Source organism: Thamnophis elegans, chromosome 11 (assembly GCF_009769535.1).
Source record: "Thamnophis elegans isolate rThaEle1 chromosome 11, rThaEle1.pri, whole genome shotgun sequence".
In the NCBI taxonomy this organism is placed as follows: Eukaryota; Metazoa; Chordata; class Lepidosauria; order Squamata; family Colubridae; genus Thamnophis; species Thamnophis elegans.
The window spans coordinates 33,747,193-33,772,409 of NC_045551.1; the positions used below are offsets into that span (position 1 = coordinate 33,747,193).

At 37.9% G+C, this 25,217-nt stretch overlaps 1 protein-coding gene across 1 annotated transcript in view; it reads right to left on the reverse strand.

Annotated features, from left to right (window-relative positions):
- Nucleotides 1–17,343, reverse strand: part of REV1 (REV1 DNA directed polymerase) — a 63,938-nt gene extending 46,595 nt beyond the window's left edge. The window contains 10 exon segments of the mRNA XM_032226676.1: nucleotides 1,735–1,842; nucleotides 2,180–2,448; nucleotides 2,450–2,612; nucleotides 2,615–2,862; nucleotides 5,828–5,977; nucleotides 8,367–8,535; nucleotides 9,697–9,804; nucleotides 9,807–9,828; nucleotides 10,107–10,173; nucleotides 16,738–17,343. Of these exon segments, the coding sequence (XP_032082567.1) occupies nucleotides 1,735–1,842; nucleotides 2,180–2,448; nucleotides 2,450–2,612; nucleotides 2,615–2,862; nucleotides 5,828–5,977; nucleotides 8,367–8,535; nucleotides 9,697–9,804; nucleotides 9,807–9,828; nucleotides 10,107–10,163 (1,294 nt within the window). The 5' untranslated portion in view covers nucleotides 10,164–10,173; nucleotides 16,738–17,343.
- Nucleotides 17,344–25,217: the final 7,874 nt, after the last annotated feature.

The window sequence follows — 25,217 nt, forward strand, 5'->3', positions numbered from 1 at the left end:
CCCCCTCCCCCTCTTCTACCTGTGCAGTAGCACATGCTTTGCGCAGAAGGGACCGGAACAATTTGGGGGAAAAGGCCAGTAAAGGCCGGAGGATCCGGTTTATCATCCTCCTCATCCTCAGACAGATCAGGATCCCTTTGGCCTTCTCCCCCGATACTGAACCTTCACTAACCAGAGAAGGGGAGACGGGGCGGCTCACTGGAGTGGAGGGAGGGTGTGCCTGAGAGGAACTGGCCCTAGGGGGTCTTGCCTTGATCCATTACCTGGCCCTAACTGCCTGCTGCTGGACACCAGCAATGCCAGAGGAGATAGCCCGCTCAATAAGGCTCTGCAACCCCCTGGGAAGATATCCATATCCAGGGAATCCCAGCAGGAATTCCCGGAACCTGAGCTGCCTCAGCCTGGGGTGCCAGAATAGGCCTAGGCGAGGCCTGATCCCCTATGGGATCCTCATACAGGTATCCTCCAGATCCATTTCCTGGTCCTCCAGGGAAAGGAGTGGTGATGGGAAACTCCCCCAAAAACCTTCCTAGGGAATCCGGAGAACCGGGGGAGGGGGGGGGGACAGGCAGAGACCCACCCCTCAACGAGATCTACAGCAAGGGGGAGAAGTGCTGAGCCTGCCTGGTGGGCCCTCAACTTCTCTGCTCTAGAAAAGGTCTTGGAGATGGCTTTGTGTCTCCTAAGCTCATCTCTCTGGGCAGCTCGTGAGGGATGAGGCAGCAGCAGCCTTTTGAGCCCTGTCAGAGGCAGTAGGGTGCTGCCTGGAAGATGGGCCCTCCCCAGGGAAGGTGGAGGTGAAGAGGACCTTCCCGCCTCCTCAGCCATCCTCACCATGCGTAGAACTCACAGCCCTCCTTGCGAAGCCTCCTCCACGCTCCTCTCTTCGGCTGCAATAGAAAAGGGAGAAAAAGAGGAAAAACCCACTGTTTCTAAGGCTTCTAGGCAGCCCCCACTCCAATGGCAAGCACGGCGTGCTATGGAGGCTGCCCTCGAGGCTTGCCTCGGCTCCCAGCGCCCACATGCCCTTCCACTGCGCGCTCACAGCTTTAAAAATAGTCTTCGCGCTCTTGCAAGCGCTGCCGGTCCCTCCACGGCTCGATTGCAGCCGCCGAAATGTTCAGCCAGGTAATTATGCCGAAGGGAGGCCATAGGGCTGGAAATCCCAAGCTGCAAGCGTCCTGATCACCCAGTCAGGCAGATCGCCATGTGGCCAGCGCGGTCCAAATGGCCACCGCAAGGGCGACGAGGCCTCCCCAGCATCCAGCAATCCTAGCAATTCCCTGGTGGCCCAGTAAAGAACCACTGCAGATCCGTACTGTCGCAGGTCAGAGGTTCTTTTCCAGGATGGCATAAGGCAGGAGGGAAGTAGAGTGGAGAATTTTTGTTCTCTTGGTGAGATGGAAATGTGGAGCAGAGAGGCGTGGCTTCAGCTTCATCCCAATTGGGCATGTTTACCATCCACTGGAGTCTCCTATCCCTCACTCCGGAAAGCAAGTGTAACAACTTGCCTTCAGAAATTGTAGGTGCTTCATCACTGGAGGTTTTAAAGAAAAGACTGTCTGAAATGGTATAAGGTCTCTTGCTTGAGAAGGGGTTGGACTAGAAGACCTCCAAGGTGCCTTCCAACTGTATTCTGATTATTACGTATCTATGTAACAATAGGCTTTGAATATTTTTTTAAAAAAATGAACATCTATTAAATGAATACATGATTTAGATATTAGTACTGACCTTTTAGGTCTGGTCTATCTCGGATACCAACTGATACAAAGAAGCAGTCCATATCCACATGCATTATGCAACATTGATGTTTGGCTGAATTCAAGAAGGATGTACTATCTAGTAAAGAATAGTAAACAGACAATTTAATTCTGGCTAAATTACCTATCCATTATTCTTGTAAAATTAAAAGTTTAATCTTAAAACTTATCCATTGATTCTTCATTACTTTTTAATAAAATTTAAAAGAAATATCAAATTATAGAAAACTTCAAATTGCCTAACATCTCCCACCTTATCTTCAGTTACCTTTTTATGCTATACACACCAATTCTGAAATATTTATATTCTGACCAAAAAACCATATCAGAGAAATATACCTAACCAAAATATCAACTATTTCACTGAAAAACAAATATGTGACAACTGTTGAAATATAATTTAAAAATATTTTTACCTAAGTCAGCTTTATTTATTGAAGATTGTCCTGCTTTCATTTTTTCAACTTTTCTCTTCCTGGAAAGTTAGCATTATTGTTTTTGTAGTGTGTTGATAAACTCTGTAAATTCACATTTCCACGTAGATATATGATGCAATCTTGAATGAGAGTAAAAATCTGAAATGAAATTGCCATTAGAAGGTTTGGACAAAGGTGAATAATCTTCCTTACTAGGAGCAGGTACTGAAGTAGTGCTTTTTGTGCTTGAAGGCCCCTGAACAATAGCGATGAGCACCATTTATTTTAATATTACTGTGCAAAGATGAAAAAGATGAATTACTCATAGTCCTGTGCACATTTCTTAAAAGTTCAGTATTTCTGTTGCTTTGTTGCAAATGTTGCGTAGAGCAGTCTCTAAAATCAGTGCTTTCTTTCAATTCTTCTTGCACAGAGAAAGTCTGCTTATAACACTTTTGTCAAAGTGTAGCAAACCATCCTGCATCTTTAAGGCACTGTTGGAGCTATAACTATGTCCATTAAAAATGGAAAAGTTGTCTTTCTGATGTATTCCATTCTGTTTGCTTCTGGAAAGAGCTTGCTCCAACTCCAAGAATCTTGAAGTTTCAGCTTCTTTCTTTGATTTACTCACTCCATTTGTTTTCATTTCATTCTCTCCTTCATGCTTCTTTACAAGACTATTTCTAAAATCAAGAACATGGATAAAACAAATACATAAGACAAAGGTTTCCCTTTTTGTTGTAATCCTTTTATATGAAGTCTAATAACTGAACTCAGTAGGACTTGTGTAATATTTTCTACACTTAAGAGTAAAATATTTTCTAAATATTTTAATTTTGTTATACATTTGTCACACTTTCAATATATGAAAAATATACTGTGCATATTTTATCATCTATTCATAAATGGAATATTACATAAATGTTACAGCACTGACATCAAAAATCTTACAAGCCAATATTTATAATTCCAAGAATTCAGACTGACATACAAACTCACTGTTACTTGATACATTCAGAAGTAAATCAGGTCTCTCTTTTTGTGTGTGTGTGTGTGTGTGTGTGTGTGTGTGTGTGTGTATGTATGTATTTATTATATTTTAATTTATTTTAACCTATTTTGAATCTACCGGAATTTTACAAACGCACATATAGTGTGGCTACCATTTGTTTTAGATACATTTTAACCGTGCTACAAGCCAGGATTTTTAAGAATGAGGAAAAGAAGAGACAGCACTTTGCAAAGAAAATTCATCCAAGCCCCGTTTGTTTTAGATATATTTTAACAATACTACAAGCCAGGATTTTTAAGAATGGGGAAAAGGAGAAAGAGATAGCACTTTGCAAAGAAAATTCATCCAAGCCATTGAAACAACAGAAAATAGAAGATTATACTGCAAACAGACAGTCTGTTCCAGTAAGTAACTCATCTGCAGTTGCCTTATCAGATAAATTTAATTTATGCGACTCATTGGAATGGGACTTACAAACCAAACAGCATATAGAACTATCTGTCCTCTCTCTCTTAGCAACCTGGCTGGGGGAGGGGAGAGGAAGTGGGTCTGTGTGAGTGATGGCTGACACACCAATTTCACTCACACAAGAGAGAAGCCTTTGGGACGTGGTTTTACCCTCCTTCAGTCTTCACCACGCCAAAAACTTTTTTCAAAAGGATGGAAGCCTGAAGCAGCGCGAGATTGCTCCCCCAAAACCTTTCATCCATTTCCAAAAGCTTTTAGCTTTTGAGAAAAAAAGCCTTTGGAGATGCGGTCTTGTCCTCTTTCAGACTCACTGGGGTTGCTCGACATTCCAAAAGCAGGTTGGGGGTCCTGGGCAGGCAGCCTTGGTGAGTCAGCGAAGCTGAGCAGGGCGCACTTGTCACACTCAAATGACTGGTATTTAATTATACAGTAAAGCCCTTCATCTGAAACCTGAATTTACAGAATTGCCTACTCAAATCAAAATTGGCTCAGCTCATATCTTATAGAAAGTTGCTAATGATCCCCCAGTTCTACAAGCTTAACTTTTTGGCAGCACCACTACTTTGGAATGGCCTTCTTTTGGAGATCAGTCTTGTTCCCTCTCTGATGTCTTTTAGGAAGTTCCCGAAAACTGAATTTTTTCAGTCTGTCTGTCTGTCAGTTCACCCACTGACAGACGAATGGACGGACAGACAGACAGCTAGACGGCTCAAGGTTGATTCAGCATTCCATCCTTCTGGGTCAGTAAAATGAGGACCCAGATTGTTGGGGACAATATGCTGATTCTGGCTTTGAGAGGGCTGTTAAGCACGATGAAGTGGTATATAAGCCTAAATGCTATTGCTATTGCTATTGGTTTCTTCTTTCTTTCTTTTTCTTTCTTTCTTTCTTTCTTTCTTTCTTGCCATTTATACTGGATGTTTTAATTGTTACTGTACTTTATAACTTGAAAGTTTTTTTTTTACTGAGATGGGGTATAAGTTTAATAAATAATAAATAACTTCTAAATAGCAGAGAAATTAGCAGGAAACATCATGACTGGGGCATGGATGACTGAACAACTGTCAAGTAGTTTGTAGAAATCAAGGTATGAAGTAAAAATATAAAGGAAAAGGTTTCTCCTGTCCAGTCAGAAATGAAGACATTGGGGACAGTGCTCATCTCAGTGTGTTAGCTGAGGAAGTCAGCATTGTCTGAAGATGTTTCCATGGTCATGTGGCCAGCATGTCTATACACTATACATCAAGGTGCATGGAACTTGCAAGAGCACTGCAGCAAATCTATATTAGTGCAAAGAGCTGACTATATATAAAAATTAGGTTTTAATATTACACTGTTGTGTATATACCTTAAAAAAAACTTTAATATGACTGCATTTGAAAGAAGCTTAATTTAGAAAACAAAAAAGTAATTATTTTTGTCTTATTTATTAGGTTTAGGTTTAGGTTTAGGTTTATTTCATTTATATGCCGCCCTATTCCCGAAAGGACTCAGGGCGGCTAACAAACCCAGGGGAGGGAGTAATACAGACAAGGCAAAAACAACAAACAGGATACAAAGAAAATTTAAAAACAATCAACAGTCACACAATTCGAGCGGAGAAGGGAACTCGTGAACCCCAGGCCTGTCGGAACAGCCAGGTTTTAACAGCTTTACGGAAAGCCTGAAGGGAGGTGAGGGTCCGGATCTCCGCGGGGAGTTCATTCCAAAGGGCCGGAGCAGCCACAGAGAAGGCCCTCCTCTGGGTGGTCGCCAATCGACATTGGCCAGTAGATGGAATTTGGAGGAGGCCTAGTCTGTGGGATCTGATGGGTCTGTGATTAGATTAGTATCTGGCTTTTTGATCAGAGATAAAAGCAGCATATACAGTGCTCCTTCCATTTTTCCTCCACCAGAACAACCATGGGATAGGATTTGGGCTGAAAAAGAATGACTCCCATGAACTTCCACAGCAGAGGGTAGACTTGAATCTAAGTGTCTCTACTACAGTAACACTTTAACCATTACAACTGCACTTAGTTTCAGACTTAATTCCATTGTATTTCACACTATAATGTAAGGTGTACTTTGAGATCTTCAAATAACTGAATATACAATATCAACATCAACTCATCAACATTTCTCAGTCTTAAACTTAATTTCAATTATTAAATCAAAATATTACTTACACCCTGTTGAGCCCCACAGAGATATTGCTAGGACCTGGAACTGAATCTTCAGGCTTGCATATAGTATTAAACCAGAGGCCTTTCTGAATACTTGTCTGTTTTGTGTAAAGCTGATAAGGAATATATGAAAGGAGTCGCCCAGCCTTTATGCTGTAACAGAATGTCAGAATTTTAATTGCTCAAAAACTTCATGAAAAAATAGTTTTTATATACAGTGGAATAGTTCCCTGTTCTGAAAGCCTTATTAACAAGTGTGCATATGTAAAGGATATATTATAATCTAAATTCAATCTTCTTACTTTCAAGAACATATTTAGACAGATTTTAAGTGTCTTTAAGTGGCATCACATGTTCTAATTACTCACGTTATTTCTTTCAACACTTCAGAAATACCCAAGATTTAAGCACACTTCATCTGAATAGGAAGTATTCTCTTACACACTTTATTGAAATAGCTTTGGAAAATGTATCAAAATTGTTTCACATGTATGATTATACTGTTGAGAAACAAAAACTTACATTCCTCTGGATGCACACTGGAGATGCTAATTTAGCAAATTGTTTGGACTTATAAGAGTTAAAAGAAAAAAAGAGGCACCAATGTAACTAAAATATCTTCAAGGAAACTATACAAATCAAATTGTTTCTGAGTAGAAAGATGTCTAAATTGGAATATTGTAATTTTAAAAAAATGAAAGAGGCAAGTAACCAGATTTAAGATTTCTGGCATTTAATTCTTTATATGATGACAGCTAGATGAGGACAGAAGTGATAAGAGAATTGCTTACTTCTTCTGTTGTGTTTCTATCCCTTAGTCTTATGGTCTACCACAGGTTGAAGAGTGAGTGAAAGTGGAAACAGAGGTACTCTACCATAGACTTTCTCTCCAACTGATGAAGTCACTGAGTCTCTTCTAACCAAGTATCTAAAAAGGTTTCAATTTATTTTTAAATAAGGGAAATAATAACACATAAGGGTTTTCTACATTGGCCTGTTATGGTTTTTTATTTATTTACTTTTTATGACTTATCTTGCAAGATCAACATGAAAATCATGTAGAGAAGAAATATATTCTTCTAAATTTATTTACTGTAATTATTTTAAATGTTTTATTTATGTTGTTAATGTTTAATGAATCAAGTACAAGTTACACAATTTGTATTTATAATCTCAGAATATTCTGAAGTGTTACACTGTGATAAGATCAGCAAACATTCTGTTATACAGCAAAGAAAATAATCAGGTTGATCTGGAAAAATGAACTGGAATATATAATAAGCTACCCATAATTCTTTTAGATGTACTTTTCATTTAGCTTGTTTTTACACTAACAAGAACTTTGGCAAAGACTCAAAAGCCAATCCATTTGTAATTAGAAAAACTACAGTAGGATCACATTACCCAAAAAAAAGAACTTGTTAGTGTTTATGATTAGGTTTCTATGGGAATGGTGCAATCTTATCTGCTACATTGGGGAGAGTCTCAAGTGCAGATTATTTTTTCAGTAAGTGCAGTATATCACAATTTTTGCTCCATAAGATGCTCCGTACCTAGCTTTTGGGGAATCTGCCTCTGCCTCCCAGTCCCAACATGTGGCTCGTCAGGGCGCTGCTCTGTTGTACCCACCACCTGTCAGCTGAGCAACAGGTGGATCCTGGCCTCCTGTAGCCCTGCCAATCAGTGTGCTGGCTGACCAGAAACGGCGCTATTGCTGCCTCCTCTGTGTCTGCTGCCTCCACCGGGGAACACTGGAGCCTTCGCCAGCGTTCCCTGGCTATTGCTGCCACTCACCGCTCCCTATTGGTGGTTGGATGGGTGTCCCATAATACTGCTGATCAGCTGTTCCATGTGGTGGGGATTTCCGCCACCTACTGCTGCCCCATGAATGGCAGCGGCAGCAAAAGCAACAGGCAGCGGCAATCCGCTGCTGGCTGGAACACCTGATCAGCGGTATTTCAGGAGGCCGATCCAACCGCCAATATGCAGTGGCAAGCGGTGGTGACAGGCCATTCACCAGTGCTGCCTGTCACCACCACTGCACACCCCCCCCCAATTCAGTCTATGATGCAATATTCGCTTCATAAGACACACAGACATTTCCACCCACTTTTGCGGGACAAAAAAGTGTGTCTTATGGAGCAAAAAATACAGTAATTCAAATTACTGCAGTAGAATTGCTTATTTTTATGAACTATAAAATAATCTCATAAAGCTTAATGCATATGAGTTAAAGCAAACATAAGGAAATTATTTTTATGTTTAAATACAATATGCATACGTAATGCTTTCTATTTAATTGTCTGTACTTTCAATGTTTTGAAATGTCCCCTGGAATTGATCAGTGCTATCACAGAACCACTAATGTTATCACTAATGAGAATAAGATCATTCAGTGATAAAAACAGAAAACATTTAATATAATTTTTAAAAATAAGATCAGTTTTCCAGAATGTCTGTGATATTTTTAAATGAAATTATGGAACATATTCAAAATATTCAAATGGGATTATCAATCTGCTCACAATTCTCTAATATTTACCTATCTATTATCCAATCTGGTCGAACTACTTTTTCTCCCTTCAGTTCCTTTATTTTGGCATTTGGAAGATTTGTAGCAATAATGTGTGTTGTTTTGGATTTAGAATAGTATATATGATATTGTCCTCCATGCAACATCATTAATCGCCTCAATTCATCAGCTGAAGGATCTGTAATAAAAACATAAGATACATAAAAGTATTTTTTAAAAATCATAAACTGAAAAACCTAGCATTATGCTTTGGAATTAACAGCAGTTATTCATCTAACAAAATGTTAAGGATAAAGTAGAGTATATACTGTAGTTTATTGATAAATATGTCAAAATATCCACATATAGATTTCACAATTCTCCCTCCCTCAATAAAATACCAATTTTGAAAAGTTGCCACAACTGTTTTTCATTAGGTTGCTTTTAATATTTGTTTTAATATCTCTTCTTCATTCTCTAGTCAATAAAATAACTACACAAAATTCCAATAGACTTGCTAACCCTTTGTCCAGGGTATTGCATTTTCTTCTGAGTTCCCTGCAATTTTTTACTTGAAAATTGGATAATGCGCCTTCCTTCCTTCCCTTCAGTAACATTCTGAGTAGCCATCTCAGAAATATTGTTAGAAATATTTGCTATTTGCATATACAATGAACATTTAAAAGAGAATGCTGTATTGTATAACAATATACAGTATTCCATTTTTTATTTTTATAACATGACAGCTTGAAGATAGAAATATCTTCTCACAAAGCATTTTTGTTTTTGAAAACTTAATGAAAGTATTTTTTACTTGGAGTTCCACAAGTGCTGTAGCAACAACAAACTATTACATTGGGGTTACATTTTAGTCTAATTTTTCCAAGCATCTCTTTGGCCATAACACAAATATAAGGACAATGTCTACTCAACTATCAAGACTACAACACACAAATAGCAAAAGAAGCATTTTTAAGTAGATACCCATCAGTCCTGCTCTTCATTTCATAATTCAGGTTAAAAGCAAAAAAAAAAATGAATGTGTGAATCTGCAGTTTGCATTTTGGAATTATATACATAGTTTTTTTAAAAAAACTAAGTTAAACTGATCTATATCAAAATGAAATAAGAGTACAGTAAACACTGCTTTCTGGAAAATTTCATTCAGACAATTTAGGCAAGCAAAAATTGATTCACTAATTCTTTCAGCAAGCCAAGTTACAGAAGATTCTGGTTAGGAACAGAATAAATGTACAGCTTTGCCATTTACCCACATATTAGTAACCTTATTAATTTTTTCTTACCCCTAACTATATTCCCAGATGACATTTTAAACAGTTTATAAAAATAAAAGCATCACCTGTGAAGCCATTGACAAAGATGGCAACTCCACTGAAAATGCTGGATGAATTTTCATCTTTCTGATGTTGCAGAGCTGCCTCTGAATGAAACTGATTCTCCAATTTTGGACTTTGGCAGACATATATCCTCCCTTGAATGGAAACAACATGGATCTTTAGAGGTTGATTATCAACTTGATCAATTGTACAATTATATAAAAAACAATTTAATAAGCTGTGAAATAGTAATCATGCTAATTCATAACTTATGCTTTAGAAAACATACATTATGACTTTACCACTACTTCTTTGGCATGCCAATGGTGAATATATTAGTAATAAAATAATTACATTAAAGTAGTACAAAATGTTTAGTTCTCCCTCAAAATATGTGCATTATTTAGTTAAAAGCTTTATTGCATGTGCTTACCCATGAGCCCCAGCCATCTCTGTCACTGGCTCGTTTTCTCCATCCACCTTGCTTCATAGTGAACCTTCTATTTGTGGAGAGGAAAAAAGGCATTTTTGGCATTGTAACTATAACTGTTGATATTACAGAGTCAGAAATAATTCATAGAAAATAAATTACAATTAACTATTCCAGAAGTCTTTGAATACATTGTTTCTACAAGATACTAATGTATGGTTTGCAAATTCTTTAAAAACTTTGATCGAGTAATTCCTCATTTCATCAATACCTTAAGATATATCTTAATGCTATATGTTGGTGTATTTTGAGTTTAATTGTACTAAATAGCAGCCAATATTGTGATATTTAGAGCCAAGTCCCACAATTGAACAACTAATGATATCAGGAGAAAAAAATAGCACAGAATCCTATCCTTTTAAAAATCTACATCATATCTTTTGAGTATTAACTTAAGATAGCAAATAAATATTGCATGGATAAGAAGGGACAGGCAAGGTGGATGCCTTCTCCAATATCTTGAAACTTCCATCTGCAGATGGGAGCTTGTAAACTACCATCAGCAATTACATAACAATGTCAATGGTCTGTTTCAATAAATTGTAAATATGCAGACCCAGATAAAAGTATCACAAAATCTGTTTGGCATCTTAAAACTAATAAATATATTATTGCATAAGTTTTTATGGGTTGTACTTCATTGATCTATATTCATTCTTATAAGGGAACAAAACTCACATGTCAAGTTAAAAAGCATCATGATTTATTTTAGTGGAATACTTTGAATCAAAGTCTTCCATGTAACAAATTATATGGAAACTTTGTGTTTTAAAACTTTGGCATGTGTATTCATTGCATAGCCATAAACAACAAGAACAACAAAAATCAAAGGCAGGGGATTAAATATCCCCCCCCCCACCTTAGTGTCTAAACATTTTCCTAACTTTTCCTGCTCTTATGAAATGGAATACAAGGCCAGATCAACCTCAGGCTGTCTCCCAAATACTTAATTTTGGAACATCTTTTAGCTTTTAGGCTGATCAAGCAGCCTCAGAAGACCACTTTGTTAGTCTCAGATTTTATTTTACACTCTGGAGATTAATAAAGAGATACAGTATTGTATTTATCTTCAAGACTGGCAAAAAAAGCCTGAGGCTTATTGCTTTTTGACTAAGGGAAACAAAAGATTCCTTAACAAAAATAAGGACAGACCTTTATTTCAGAATATATTATTGATTATATTCTCAAAATGACTTAAAGAAATCCAATCACACAATCATATGCATAACATCTACCAGGAAGCTTAACCACACTGTTTAACTTGTGATTGCTGATAGAACACTCTGAAGACACAAACAAGGCAAAATTCATTATAAATTAAAGTCCATGACTTTCAATACAAAGTTAGGAAATGGATCAATTATTATTGTCTCTGGGGGACTTGAAGAAGAAAATAATTATACCAGTCCTGCCAGAACTTGCCTGTTTTTAATCCCTTATGAAATTGTACTGTTTAGGTAGCATAAACATAAATTAAGAACATAGAAGAATTTCCCTCTCATTACTGTCATGTTGCTATCCTAAACTTTAAAATATCCAGAACAATAAAAGAGACTTATCAATATTTTTAAAATGTTTACAAATGGAAACCATTAATAATTTTACATCCAAAGTATGCATAATTTTATAAACTACTTGTTTAAGAGGTAGGAATGTGAAAACAGAACTTTTTCATTCTAGCATACCTTAGATTTTCTTAATTTCTTGTGGTGAAAAAAACTCAAGTATCTAAGATAATTAAGCAACAAATATTTTTAACTTGGATTTATGATTGGCTTCCCATGTAAACATCAACGTTTACCAAAATACAGACAACTTTTACTGCCAAAGATAGACTTTTTATACTAAAATAACTGTCCCAATACATTATGCTGTTGACTGCTGACAGTACTGGGAGAGATACATAATTGCATCAATCTGAAACTTTAAGTTCCCTTTCACTCTCACTGATGCTTCTGAAGTTTTTTCTTGGGAAAGAGGGGAAGGGCAAATCAGGTCAGGCAACAATTAGATAGGATAATTTCTAGTTTTGTCTTCAATTGGCTGGGAGGAAGTTCAAAGCAGTAAGTTTCAGATTTATACAAATCTTAGTTGCCCAGAATAAATGTTCTCCAATTATCATTTGTTCCTTAAATCAAATTTATTTTATTAAAATAAAAATAGCAAAATTAAAAATTAAACTAATTAAATATTTGTTTTTTTAAATTTCCCATGTATTCATTAATTTGCTTATGCTCAATCACAATGAACCATTAGCATAGCATTCTTTGAAACACTTGCTAACCTAACTCTAATCCTTTTTAACTATGCATTAGATCTATGCTAATCTTTCAAAAGGTGGTTGGTTCTTCAGAATGTGGAAGAGTGCATATGAAGTGCCAATTTCTAAATAGTAATTAAAGCAGTTTTACCTTTTCCAGACTCTGCATAAATATGTATGTGGAAGCAGCGAAGAGCAGCTTCTGAAGTACTATATAAACCTGGGAAATGATACAGCTGCTTTAATCATTATAAAAATTTTCAGTGCATTCTAAAGGACTTTTTACAAACTCTTTGCACAGCCCTACTGTATACTTTGCAAAACACCCTGAAAGTGAATATACTTTTTAAGGATACAAAGCCTTATATATATGTAAAACAACACATTTAGGGAGTAGCAATGATAAGCAAAACCCTCTAACAACATTTAATTTTAAAGAATCTGCCTATATCCAGTTTGGTCCATGAAAGTTGGCTGAATAACTCTGGGCCAGTCACCCTCTCTGAGCCCAGACCACTTCACAGCTTTATTGTTGTTGGAAAAAAGGAGGAAATATTAGATATGTTAACAATCTTGAATTCTTTGTAAAAATAAATATACTTTGATCAATGTTAAAAAAAATCTGTTTTCTCATTCCATAGTTTGAAATTATGAGAAATGTTTTTTTCATTTAAAGTAATTAGTGAAAATTATGAAATTACTAACTTCACAAAGCCTATTATGTCAAAACTTTAAAACATTATTTAAAAAGTTTCTATGTAGTTTTGTTTCACCGAATTCAAAACAAAATATTGTTTCATTAAATATCTATTTTACATCTCCTTGGAGGATCTTGGCATTGTTTATATGTTGTACATCATTTCATGATTACAATACTGGGAGATAAATTAAATCAACGGATAGTTCAAATTCACACAATGAATTTGGTATGTGACTAAAGAACACTAACCCAATAAAACTTTAAACTGTTTAGTCTGCTATTTAGACTGGAATTTTCCACACAAAGAGTGGAAGAATTCACCATATTTTGAACTCAATAATTCAATAATAAAGAATGGATAATATGAACTTAATTTTAAAAATGAAAAGTAAGTTTTTGATTATATAAAGGGAAACCTTAAATGTTTTAATATATTATTAGATATGAGGTACATGGGATGTGGCCTAAAAGACAAGTTGCACCCAATTCCTTCAGAGGTGTGCATGGCCTTTGCTCTGTTGATATTTTATAAACAAACCAAAGTAATGTATTCCAGTAAACATTTACCACATAGTTTAATTAAGCTGGCTTGTCAAGTTTACTTGCATCTTTTAATTATATTAAATTTGTTTTTTCTCAGTTGTATTTTCACACAGACTACTAGGATTCAAACAGTTTATAAACATGATAAAAAAAATAAATAATGAACATAAATTACCACAAGCATTTACTATATATAGATAGTACTTCACAATACAATCCATTTCAAATATAGAACTAGTATTAAAAGTTACCATCTATCTCAAAACATTTAAAATAAAATTTTCTTCATTTCACTACATCTCATGTCCATCTTCTATCTCATATAGATATGATTTTATAAAGAAAACCATTGTCTTATGCATAAAACACTTTTAAAGTTCTAACTTTTGCCTGGAACACTTTTATATTAGGGTTTTCTCTTTGCATTCTTTTAATTGGGCATTCTTTAATATGATATGGTTTTCAAATAAATACTCTTCTGTATTATTCCAATACTTTTTCACAGATTTTTTTTTCATTATTGCTCATTAGGAAAAAAAAAAGAAAAATGTAACACAATTAAATACATCAATATTCTTTCATTTTGATATCTTCACTTCTGGGAAACTGATTAAATTAGTAAATATTAATTTTCAATGTGGAACTGTCCTCTTTGTCAATGACAGTACAGTCCTTAATCTGGCCAAATTTGTGCATCTTTAACTAAAATGAGCAATATTTTTAACATTTTGATATATATTTACTTGTTCTTTTAAAAAGCATTAAAATGTTTTCCGCTAATTGGAAAACAATTAAATACTGGTTTAATAATGCTCAAGTGTCTAGACAAAAAGAAAAATGCAATTTACTCTCTTTATATGCATGTGCTAAAATACTTCTGAGAACCTTTTTTAAAAAAACCTGAACAATAACTTCTACAAAAATATGCTTATTTTCAAACTGATATTAACAACATACACCAGTAAAGAACAAGAGTGTGATCAAATAAATATATTTTCTAAAGTAAAGAAATTTAATTGAATTTTTTTAAAACAGGAAGATCAATGATTTGCATACAACAACATTTATTTTCAAATTTAATATTGTATGTACACTGCTTGGAAATCAAAGAACAATCAAGTGAATTGAGTCCTCCTTGAATTAGCACAGATGAATTTGATAATGTAATTTTACTATGAAGGTATATGGACTGCTGAATAAATGTATCCAGATTTCTTAGGAAATAGTTATATGGAAAATAGAAAATATTTCCAATGCGACTAGATAGGTTTAAAGGTAAAGGTTCCCCTTGCACATATGTGCTAGTTGTTCTTGACTCTAGGGGGCGGTGCTCATCTCCGTTTCAAAGCCAAAGAGCCAGTGCTGTCTGAAGAAGTCTCTCTGGTCATGACTAAAGCCGGCATGACTAAACACCGAAGGCGCACAGGGCACTGCTACCTTCCCACCAAAGTGGTCCCTATTTTTCTACTTGCATTTTTACGTGCTTTTGAGCAATAAACATTAAAGATATCAGGGAGTCCTCGACTTAGAAGAGTTTGTTTGGTGACCATTTTTCACACTGATAACTGTTGCAGCATCCCAGGGTCACATGATTTACACTCAGATGCTTGACAACTGCTTCATATTTACATGATCAAAATTCAGATACTTGGCAACTGACTCATATTTATGTTGGTGTCCTGGGGTCATGTGACCATCTTTTGTGACAGGCAAAGTCAGTGGCAAGTCAGATTCACTTAACAACCCTGTTACTAATTTAACAACTGCAATCATTCACTTTTACCTTAACAACTGGGGCAAGAAATGTCATAAAATGGGACAAAACCCATTTAACAAATTTCTCATTTAACAACATAAATTCTGGGCTCAATTGTGGTCATAAGTCAAGAACTATCTGTATTTAAAAATCTTCTGCAATTATTTCAAATTGTTTAAAGTTTCCTTTAAGAAACTCTCTTAATGCTGACTTGCCCAAAGTCCCAAACTGTTCATTAAATTAGTAGAGATTACAGAATAAAGAAAAAGAACAGGAAATACGTCATGTATATTCTCTAAAATATGATTCTTATTAATTATCATGAGCTTAGCAAAAATATTCCAAAGCCATGGAATAAAGAGATGGTCCGAGAAATTGGTTTCTCTTTTTTGTTCTTAATCTCTGACATACATAATTAGCAGGAACAATTTTTTCCTTTCCTGATAGTATTAAGAGTTTCCAAACACACCAACTGGATGGCTGTTATACACAAATGACATCCTGCGTGAAGAATCTGCTAATGCAACCTTTAAAGAATTCGCTTCATCTGGCTGATCACCTTTACAATTTTTTTTTAAAAAGCACTTAAATCCTGTGATTTAACTCACACCTTTTGGTCTTAAAGTACTGTCAATTCTATCCAGTCTTTCTATTCTGAGCCGTGCGTTTATTTTTGCGGCGGTCTCACAAAACCTCCCTTCTGTAGCCCATACGAATTTCCCTCAGCCTCATTAAAAACCTAACAGCTTCACTTCCTTTCTTGGCGCCCGCCAAACAAACCGAAGTGCCCATCGCCTCTCAGCGCTATAATTCATAATGAGGGTGAATAATAGTAGCGAAACGCAGGCAGCTGCAGAGAGGGAAAGCCACAGGCAGCGCCGCCGGTTCCACAACGGGCGTCTTTGCACGCACCGTCACCCGCCAAAGCTAACGGCAGCACCTCCGGTGTGGCCCCTCGCAGAGGGAAGCGCCCCTCGCACGGGTCCGCAGTGGCTTCTGCCGCGGCCGCCTTGAGCAACCAGGTTCATGTCCCACTGAGGGAGCGGCCGGTGTTGTGTCTGGGCACAGTAGAGGCCCATGTGATCGGCACCGAAACCATACAAAGCGCAGCGCAACCTGTCGCCGGCGGGCGGGCGCGAGCAACAAGCGCTTGACCCGGGCGCAGTTGGTTATGTAAGCAGCTGCCCTGACAGGAGAGCCGCTTCGGGCCGGAACTGCCGCGGGTCTCCCCGACAACGAGCCGGGGAGCGACTGGCTGGAGTTGCTCTGCTCGACCGCGGGAGGGAGTTGAAAGGAGTCGAGGCCGCTTTCTCACCTCTCGTTGCGCTGCAGGCGGGACCGCCGTCTTTGCCCTCCCCGGGCCTCGCGGGCTTTCACATCGTGTCGCGTCCGCCGCTCGCGCTTCTTCCCCCCGCAGCTCGCCTTCGCTGCTTCTGATTTCCCTCCCCCCTCCCGACCTTCCCTTTCCCTCAGAACGCCGCGTCACGCACGGCGCGCGGAAAGTGTCGCGCCATCAACCGTTCCTGCCCGTCTCTCCCTCCTTTTCCTACGATGGACGACGCTCGGCTCCTTCGCGCCACCGGTTCGTTCCTGCCCTCGGGCGGCGCCCCCTGGTGGCGAGAGGCATTGAGGAGTCGCGCGACGGTGAGCGGAGGCCGTATTCCTCTCCGCCGCGGGGCGAAGTAAAAGCGTCCTCCGAACGTCACGTGACGTCTGGGGAAAGGGGGGAAATATTCCCGCCCCCTCCCTTTTCTTTCGGCTTCTCGCCCCCTTTGCCTGAACCCCCCCTTTCTCTCTCGCTGCGGGCTGCGGGCTCTCCATAGGCTGCAAGGTCCGAGTTTCAGCGCCCCTAAAGGAGGAGAGCGGAAGTTTCTAAGCTGTAGCTCTGAAGCGGCGGCGCTGCTCTCCCAAGATCACCAATAGAAAAGGAAGCGGGGCGGGGGGCGGAGAGGAGAGGGATAGCCCAGCTAGTACACGGAGGGGAGTGCTATATATAGACGAGACGTATCCAGACACGCGCAGCTGTAGCGCGTCTCCGCCGAACTGCGGCTCAGAATAGCCTGCTGGCTCATTCATGTCCTGCCTTGACTTCGGCCGGGGCGCTTGCGTGATTTTTTGCAGCAAAACGGAGGCGGCGCCTGCCGAAGGCTTCTTGTAATCACAAGCGAGCCTCGCCGGGTTTGTTTTCTTACACGCGCGCCTGGACCCAAACTAACGACTGCTGCTAATCAAAGAAGTACGCGGATGAGCCTCGTGCACCTGCATCCGTTCATGCAATTAAGTACAAAGAAGTTGGATTTTTCTGCGTGTTTCAGTCTATAACACAACAAACGTTAGTGCGAATGTGATCTTAAATATATAACATACATACATACATACATACATACATACATACATACATACATACATAAAGTTGGAAGGCGGAGTCAAGTTGGGTTAGGATTGAATATTGCAGGCTAACTCTTCCCACAGTCAGGAGTTCGAGCCTGTCGTGCTCGAGATTGATTCAGCCTTCCATCTTTCCAAGGTCGGTAAAATGAGGACCCAGAGTGTTGGGGGGCCATATGTGGACATTTGTAAACCCGCTGAGAGAGTGCCATAAAGCACTATGGAGGGGTATATAAATCTTAAATGCTATTGCTATGTTCGATTTCTATGCTTTTAGTTGATTGGTTTGTGTAAAAAAGACACAAATGAAGTTTCATTTCCCACCAGACATACAGCTTTGCTTCTCATCTAGTTAGAAGTGTTGTGTTTATTTCCATTTTTTACAGATAAATTAGTTGCAAGAAATAGTGAAACAAATTTATGACGTAGTTTCCCTTATCTGTTTTGATATAAAATCCATATTATTTTAAACCATTTCCCGCCTCCCCCACTCATGCTAACATTCACTGTTCCTTATCCTATAGCATTGTATTTTTCCAGTCATTACCAGAAATTACCGGTCAGTGAACAGAGGACACCAAATTTCAAAATGATTTACCAATCCATAAAGATTTGCAGAGACAGTCTCATTCATGCTTACTTTAAACATCACTGGGCATTTTCCACAACCCAATTTAATATTGTCACCATCCAGTGACTATTGTAAATTTAGCCAGCTTGAACCAGTTGAATGTTTATTCTGATTCTTGGTAAGGGTTAATTCAGCCTTTAATTTTAAAAAATCTGCCAGCCCATCTGTAATGTATACAGTGAAAAAGTGATTATTTTTTAGCAAAATACTATGTGTTTTAGTGAGATTGGAGTTGATTTAAGTTTGCGTTTAAGTGTTATTTCATTTCATTTATGGTACTTTTATAGTTTATATTCCTGCCCGTATTATATTCCTGTACTCTGGTATAAGACTATAATGAACGATTTAAATACTCTTTTCAGTGTTTTTTCTGAGATGTTTCTCTTTCTTGTAATTTAATTTAAAAGTTTTTCAACAAATTCACATTTTAATGTTCATGTCAAATGCCCGAGAACATATTATTATTTATTTGAGTGCAATATTACATGATGTAAGAAAATGCATGAGAAGTAATGTAGGAGAGTTTCCACATACTTAGTTGCATATATCTTCCTTACAGATCTTGTAAAAAAAAAACTTCATCTTACAATGATCTCTATTGGACAAATCAATGCAAATTTCTTGACAACAATACAGAAGAGGTTAGTTTATACTGTCATGTGGATGGTTTGTTGGCTTGTGGGACTATTTCCTACAGATTTGAATATAACACTTTGCTTTTATTTCACAGGTACTCAGTTTTGACTATCAGTGTATACTCAGAGCATGTGTTGTACTGTTTCTAAATTTTGCACTGTAATTAACATTTTTATATTTATTAGCATATTCCCAGGATATAATCCAGCCTGTTTCATCCAAAGCTCTTGGACTTTTTCTTTAGGGATGACGTGCTTGAATCCGGTGCTGAGCCTGCTTCCCCTCTCGCCTTCCTTATTACTTGTAGCAGGATGCTTATGATGATAGGATAGTGTGCAGTGCAGCTTGGAGTAACTATACTTCATTAGATTGGAAAAGAGTTTTCAGCCCTCTTCCAATTTTGTGTGGGAGGATGGATGGCAAGACTGGAACAATTAAAGATAAGAATGGAATATTCTATGATTAGAATGCAGAATGTAACTCAACAATCATTAGAATCATAGAATGCAGATGTTGGAAAGAACCTTGGAGATCACCTCCAATGAACTTGAAGATCATGAGGGGTCCTAGGTGCTCTCTGAGCTTGTTAGTTTTCTTGCAGATGTTTCATTACCCAAACTAGATAACATCATCAGTGCTAGTCGTGAAACTTCTGCAAAAAAACAAGCAAACTCAGAAAGCACCAAGGACCCCTCATATCAACTCTGAGCTACAAATGTTCTCCTTTATTAGTACTTTCAAAAACATCCCTACCACCCAGTGCAGGAATCCACTACTACAACATCCCAAAGAGATGTCCATGTAATCTTGATGTAAACTGCAACACCTTCCCAAAGAATTCATTTCACTGCTAGGATACTTTTCCTGAGTCCAATCAAAACCTGTCTGAAATCTGTATGTTGTGATGTCCAGCCAAAATAATGTACAGCTGTATATCATGTATGCCTCTTTATTGCATCTTGTTTTTCAGTGTTGATGTTGTAACTTTTAAAGACTATAACAACAAAGTGACCCAGCTAAATTAAATCAAATGATGTTATCTAAACTCTATTATGTCCACTCTGGGAAGCAAAGGGTCTTCTGAGTTTCAGGCTTTCCCATCCATTGTTACTTGTTTTTTTCCCCCATTGGTATGCAAAACAAATGTACTCCAGTGCACTATGCCGAAATGAACAAGATTAGATTGTCAAGGTACAAAAAAATCTTACATGATGTTTTGATCTCTACAAGACAATTTAATGGATGAATTAAGGCAGAATGTTTTGTGAGCTAAGGATCACACTTGCCCTTTGAATGGGGGGCTGGACAGAATTTAATTTAATAGAATAGATATAGTTACTTCTTATGTATTTAAAAATTCATAGGGCTGCACAAAGAAAACATTTGTGTCCTTAAATATTATCCTCTGGCAACAACTCTGGAGGCTTCATCTGATCTCCATCAAGGTGCGGTGCACATGATCATAGACTGGATTTGAAACTTCCTTGACATGAGATGCTCCTTAAAGAGATGTGAGTTATAGGACCTATAACCATGATGTTGAATCTATGGCACATATGACAGAGGTGGCACGCAGAGCCCCCTCTATGGGCACGTGCGCCATCCCCCCAGCTGAGCCAGCTGTTGGGTTTCCGACACACCCATGGGCACTGGCCAGCTGGTCATCAGGTTTCTGACACACATGTGTACCAGCCAGCTGATCGTCAGGTTTCTGGTGCTCTGGTGCACGCGCACGACTTTCGGTTTGGGCACACCTAAAAGGTTCACTATCACTGACCTATAACATCCAGGTTCTCCTCCAGTTGTGAACAGGTTTGGCTATTTTAAGAGAACCACTATAGCATTCTAAGTTCTTGTGTTGCAAAGCTTCAAACTTATTCATAGGTAAAGTGGTCTCCGTCACCAGTATCTGTTTTGACACATTTTAAAAAATATTATTAATTAAAATGGGAAGCAGGCAAAGTAAATCCTGTCCTTCATATTGGTATAAACATTTTCTGCAAATCTAAATCCTAGATCAGAAACAAAGCCTTATCCAAATCTCTGTTAATCTCTTTGAAGATGCTGAAAATGCTGCAGCAGAAATGTGATTTGGGCTGCTGTTAGGTGGAGCTTTATTGTGTAACTGTGATACTTCATTTGTACAATACATAAAGGCTGGGTGTGGTCCAGATAGCATTGCTTTCACCTATTTTTCTGTCATTTTTCTTTCTCTACTGCTATTCTACTTTTAATTTCCATGCCTCCCTTAATTTAAAAAAAATCTGGCAAAAGGAAAGCAGAAATTGTGCAGCATGCTTTTTGATTGATAGCACTGATGCCACGAAGAGCCATCCACATGAAAATACCTTCGTTCTGTGATTTATGAACTCATAAATTTTTTGGATCTCTTTGAAAATGAGCTTAACAACAGTGATAGCAGCGACAGCTTTGAGAAGTTTGAACTAAGGAACAGCATCTGGGAGGCAATGTAAGGCAGCATAAGCTTGTTGAAACCATAACACTGCTAGGACGACTGAATATAATTGGGAAATATCACATTACTCCAGCTGCATAATGCTAAAGCCAGTCAGCTCTTCTTTCTCATATAAGACAGTGCTGCATTGCAGGAACATAGCCTAGCCTGTTTGCATCTTAGACTGCTTCCATACACTGCTATATAGTATTCCTTTAAATAACATTTCTTGCAGGTCATTTTTAGTCACTCTCAACTCCATAGATTCAATTTAGATGTGGATACATTTGGAGATTAAAATACAAGTATGAACTATATTATTTATTTGTCCAATTTATGTGATCAACCATCTCACCATTAACTAAAAATATTAAGAAAACCTATAAAAATGGAGCAAGAACAAATAAATAGAAAGTGAACTGATGTTAATAATAAGGGAGCGACCGGATACGTTCACCCATTCCCTAGAGGCCCCAGGCCTGTAGGCATAACCAGGTATAAAGGGAACTTCGGAAACTCAGAAGACATGAGGTTGTCTTTATCTCTTGGGGTGGGGGAGTGGAGGAGAAGATTCCACAGTGCATGTGCCACAGCAGAAAAGACCTGTTGGCTAGCACCTGATGTAGCTCTCTAGCTGATAATACCCATAACATGTGTCTCTGCTAGACCTAATGGGATGGGAAGATGAAATCAAAGAGAGGCAGAAAATCTGGTTCTATGCCATGAAAGATTTCAAAGGTCAACACCAGCACCTTGAATTGGACCAGAAACAAACTGGTAACCAATGCTCCTTGCAAATAGCTCATGCAGTTTCATTTTGCACCAGCTAAAATTTTCAGATATTTTGAGCATACTCATCCAAAATGCATTTCAGTAGTCCAAGAAGGTAGCCAGGGTATGAGTGACAGTGAGTAGACAAGAGCCCCTCATTCTAGAGATGGACACAACTGGCACACAATACAAACTTATGCAAAGGCCTCCTAGTCAGGACTGCCACCTGCTCTTCAAACAGGAGTCTTGAGTCCAAGAAGATCTCTAGATTGCACACGAGGTCTGTTTGGGGTAGTGCATCCCCATTAACACCAAATAAGGCATAATCCTAGAACTGGGCGACTCCAACATTCAAACTTACTTGATCTTGTCAGGGTTCAGTTGAAGCCTGTTTTTTCTCATCCAGGCCCTCACAGCACCATATAAGATATTTACAGCGTTGCTTAATTGACCAAGACGAGAGATATGCAATTGCGTATCATTAGCATACTGATGATACTCCATGGTGATGGATGAATTCACTAGTGATCTCATGTAGATGTTAAATAGGAGAGAAGAGAGCACCAACCCCTGCAACATTCCACGTAATAAGGCCTTATAAAAGTCATCTCTTCTTGCTTTCAACCCCTGTCCCTTCCAGACACTGTGGTCTAAGCCAGTGTTTCTCAACGTTGGTGACTTTCAGTCCTGTGGACTTCAACTCCCAGAATTCCCCCAGCCAGCATAGCTGGCTGGGGGATTCTGGGAGTTGAAGTCCAAAGGACTGAAAGTCGCCAAGGTTGAGAAACACTGGTCTAAGCTAACAATTACATAGTTTATATCTCACACTCGAACTGTAAACCATTAATATTGTATGTATAAATAAATAATGGCTGGGGTAGGCAACATGCTAAGCTAAAAGAACATACATCATGCCCAAGTATAAATATAGAAGGCAGCCATTTGCACGTCCATCTAGTTCTGAGAAAAAGTAGAAAGGAAGTCATGCATATCAGGTGTGTAATGGGTATGGCATTAACTAAGTCTTTCACATATTCCATGACTTCTGCTGATCCTGTTCCTAATGTGAAGATAATTTTGCTGTGTCGAAAACTGTACAAAAACACATTATTGTAAAGCCCATTAAATACTTCAAGACAGTTATGTAAACCCTATTACTATTACAAAAATGAAAGCTTAAGACAGAATAACACAAAACTCGGAAATATTTGAATATTGTGTCGTCAAAGATTCATGGAGTCTGAAAGAGTTATAGCAATTTTATACAGCCAATTTGGTTGTATTTATTTTGTACAATGACAGTAAAGACTATACTATACTATATTGCTAAAATGATGCCTTCTGCTAACAATGGGGAGAAGGAAGTAAAAGACTTGTCAATTAAAATTTGACACATGGCTATTAAAAACAATAACATCGCCCATTTCTCTTCTAGGTGCGATTCAGATTTTTTCTTTTCGCATTAGTTTGACACATCCTTGAGCAAAGAGTCCCATATTCTAGAGTAGGAAGATAAGACACTGCCATGGTAGAGTACAGCCCATCTATCTCTGCATCACCTAAAATCCTTGGCAGATGCCCTTGAAAGTTTCAGAATGGGTTTTGCTCTGTTCTACCTTAGATGGGGAAGATAGGAAATTAAGCTGGGATCTTCAGCAGGCCCAGCCAAGACTCTACCATTGAACTCTGTCCCTTTATTTGATCTTGGATTAGCAAGCATTTTCTAGAGAGCATCCATGAAATAACTGGGGAGTAATATCTGCAAAGGAATGGGAAGAAATTGACACTTGACCATTTGGAATTCTCTTGACTTAACATTGTTGACCAGTCACTTTTAACATCATACAGATTGAGCATTAAGTGAAAGTTACACCTCATGCTTGTTCAGGAATTAGTTGTCAGTAAACAACTTAGCATTTCTGGTAATTCTGGAACATGAATAACCTTGCTCTCCTTCGTTAGATAGAATACAGATACATCCTAGGCAGGGAATGGGGAGTAATAAACTTCTACTTATCAGAAAAAAACCTGCATGATTGAAACCACAGCTCTTTGTAATATGTAAATTCACTTTGTAATATGAATGTGATGTAATGAAGCCTCAACTTTTTGTAATGTGTTTGAGATGCTTTGAGTGTAGCAATTTTTTACGCAGTTTTGACTTCTGCAGACATGTTGGCTTGACAAATTAGTACCATAAAGTTATAGTTTCTTTTTCAAAGCAAATCTGGGACAATACAATAACTTTCAATCTGTGACTAAAATCTCCAAGAGTCCAGATCCCAGATAACTGATAAAGTCTGAACTATTCTGCAAGATGCTATGTGAAGTGACTGAAGCACCCCTCCAAATCTGTTGGCAGAAGCACCATTTCTTGGCTCCTCCTTAAGTTCATTCACTCAGATGCGGGCCAGGAAAACAAGCTCAAGTGTGTCATTGAAAAGAAACAAGCCTATGTGCTGTATTTCAAAGGACGCTTTCAAAAAAGAAAAGAAAACAAAACAAAACAAAAAACCAAGAGGAAACAATATTGTCACATGTATTGAGTTAATGATTTATTTTCACATTAAAAAAAGTAATCTTATTGATGAATTAATATTAACTTTTAAATATAAAAGTGCTTTTTCTTAAAAAAAAAACATACACACAAATCCTTAAGGCCCATACTGTTACATTACAGTAGGATTTTTTTTCACCATTCCAGCAACTGTGCTACATGAATTTTGAATGAGTGGCGGAAAGACCAAAAGTTACAAGCATCAGAACAATTTGTCAATAATTTTGTCACTGCAATGTACATGAAAATTTAGCCATGGAACAGAATTTAAACGTATCTCTCACATTGTTCTTCTTGTAAAATAAGATTCAATACGTTGCTTCTAACAGTTCAGCAATGGAGCCAGTTTGATACAGA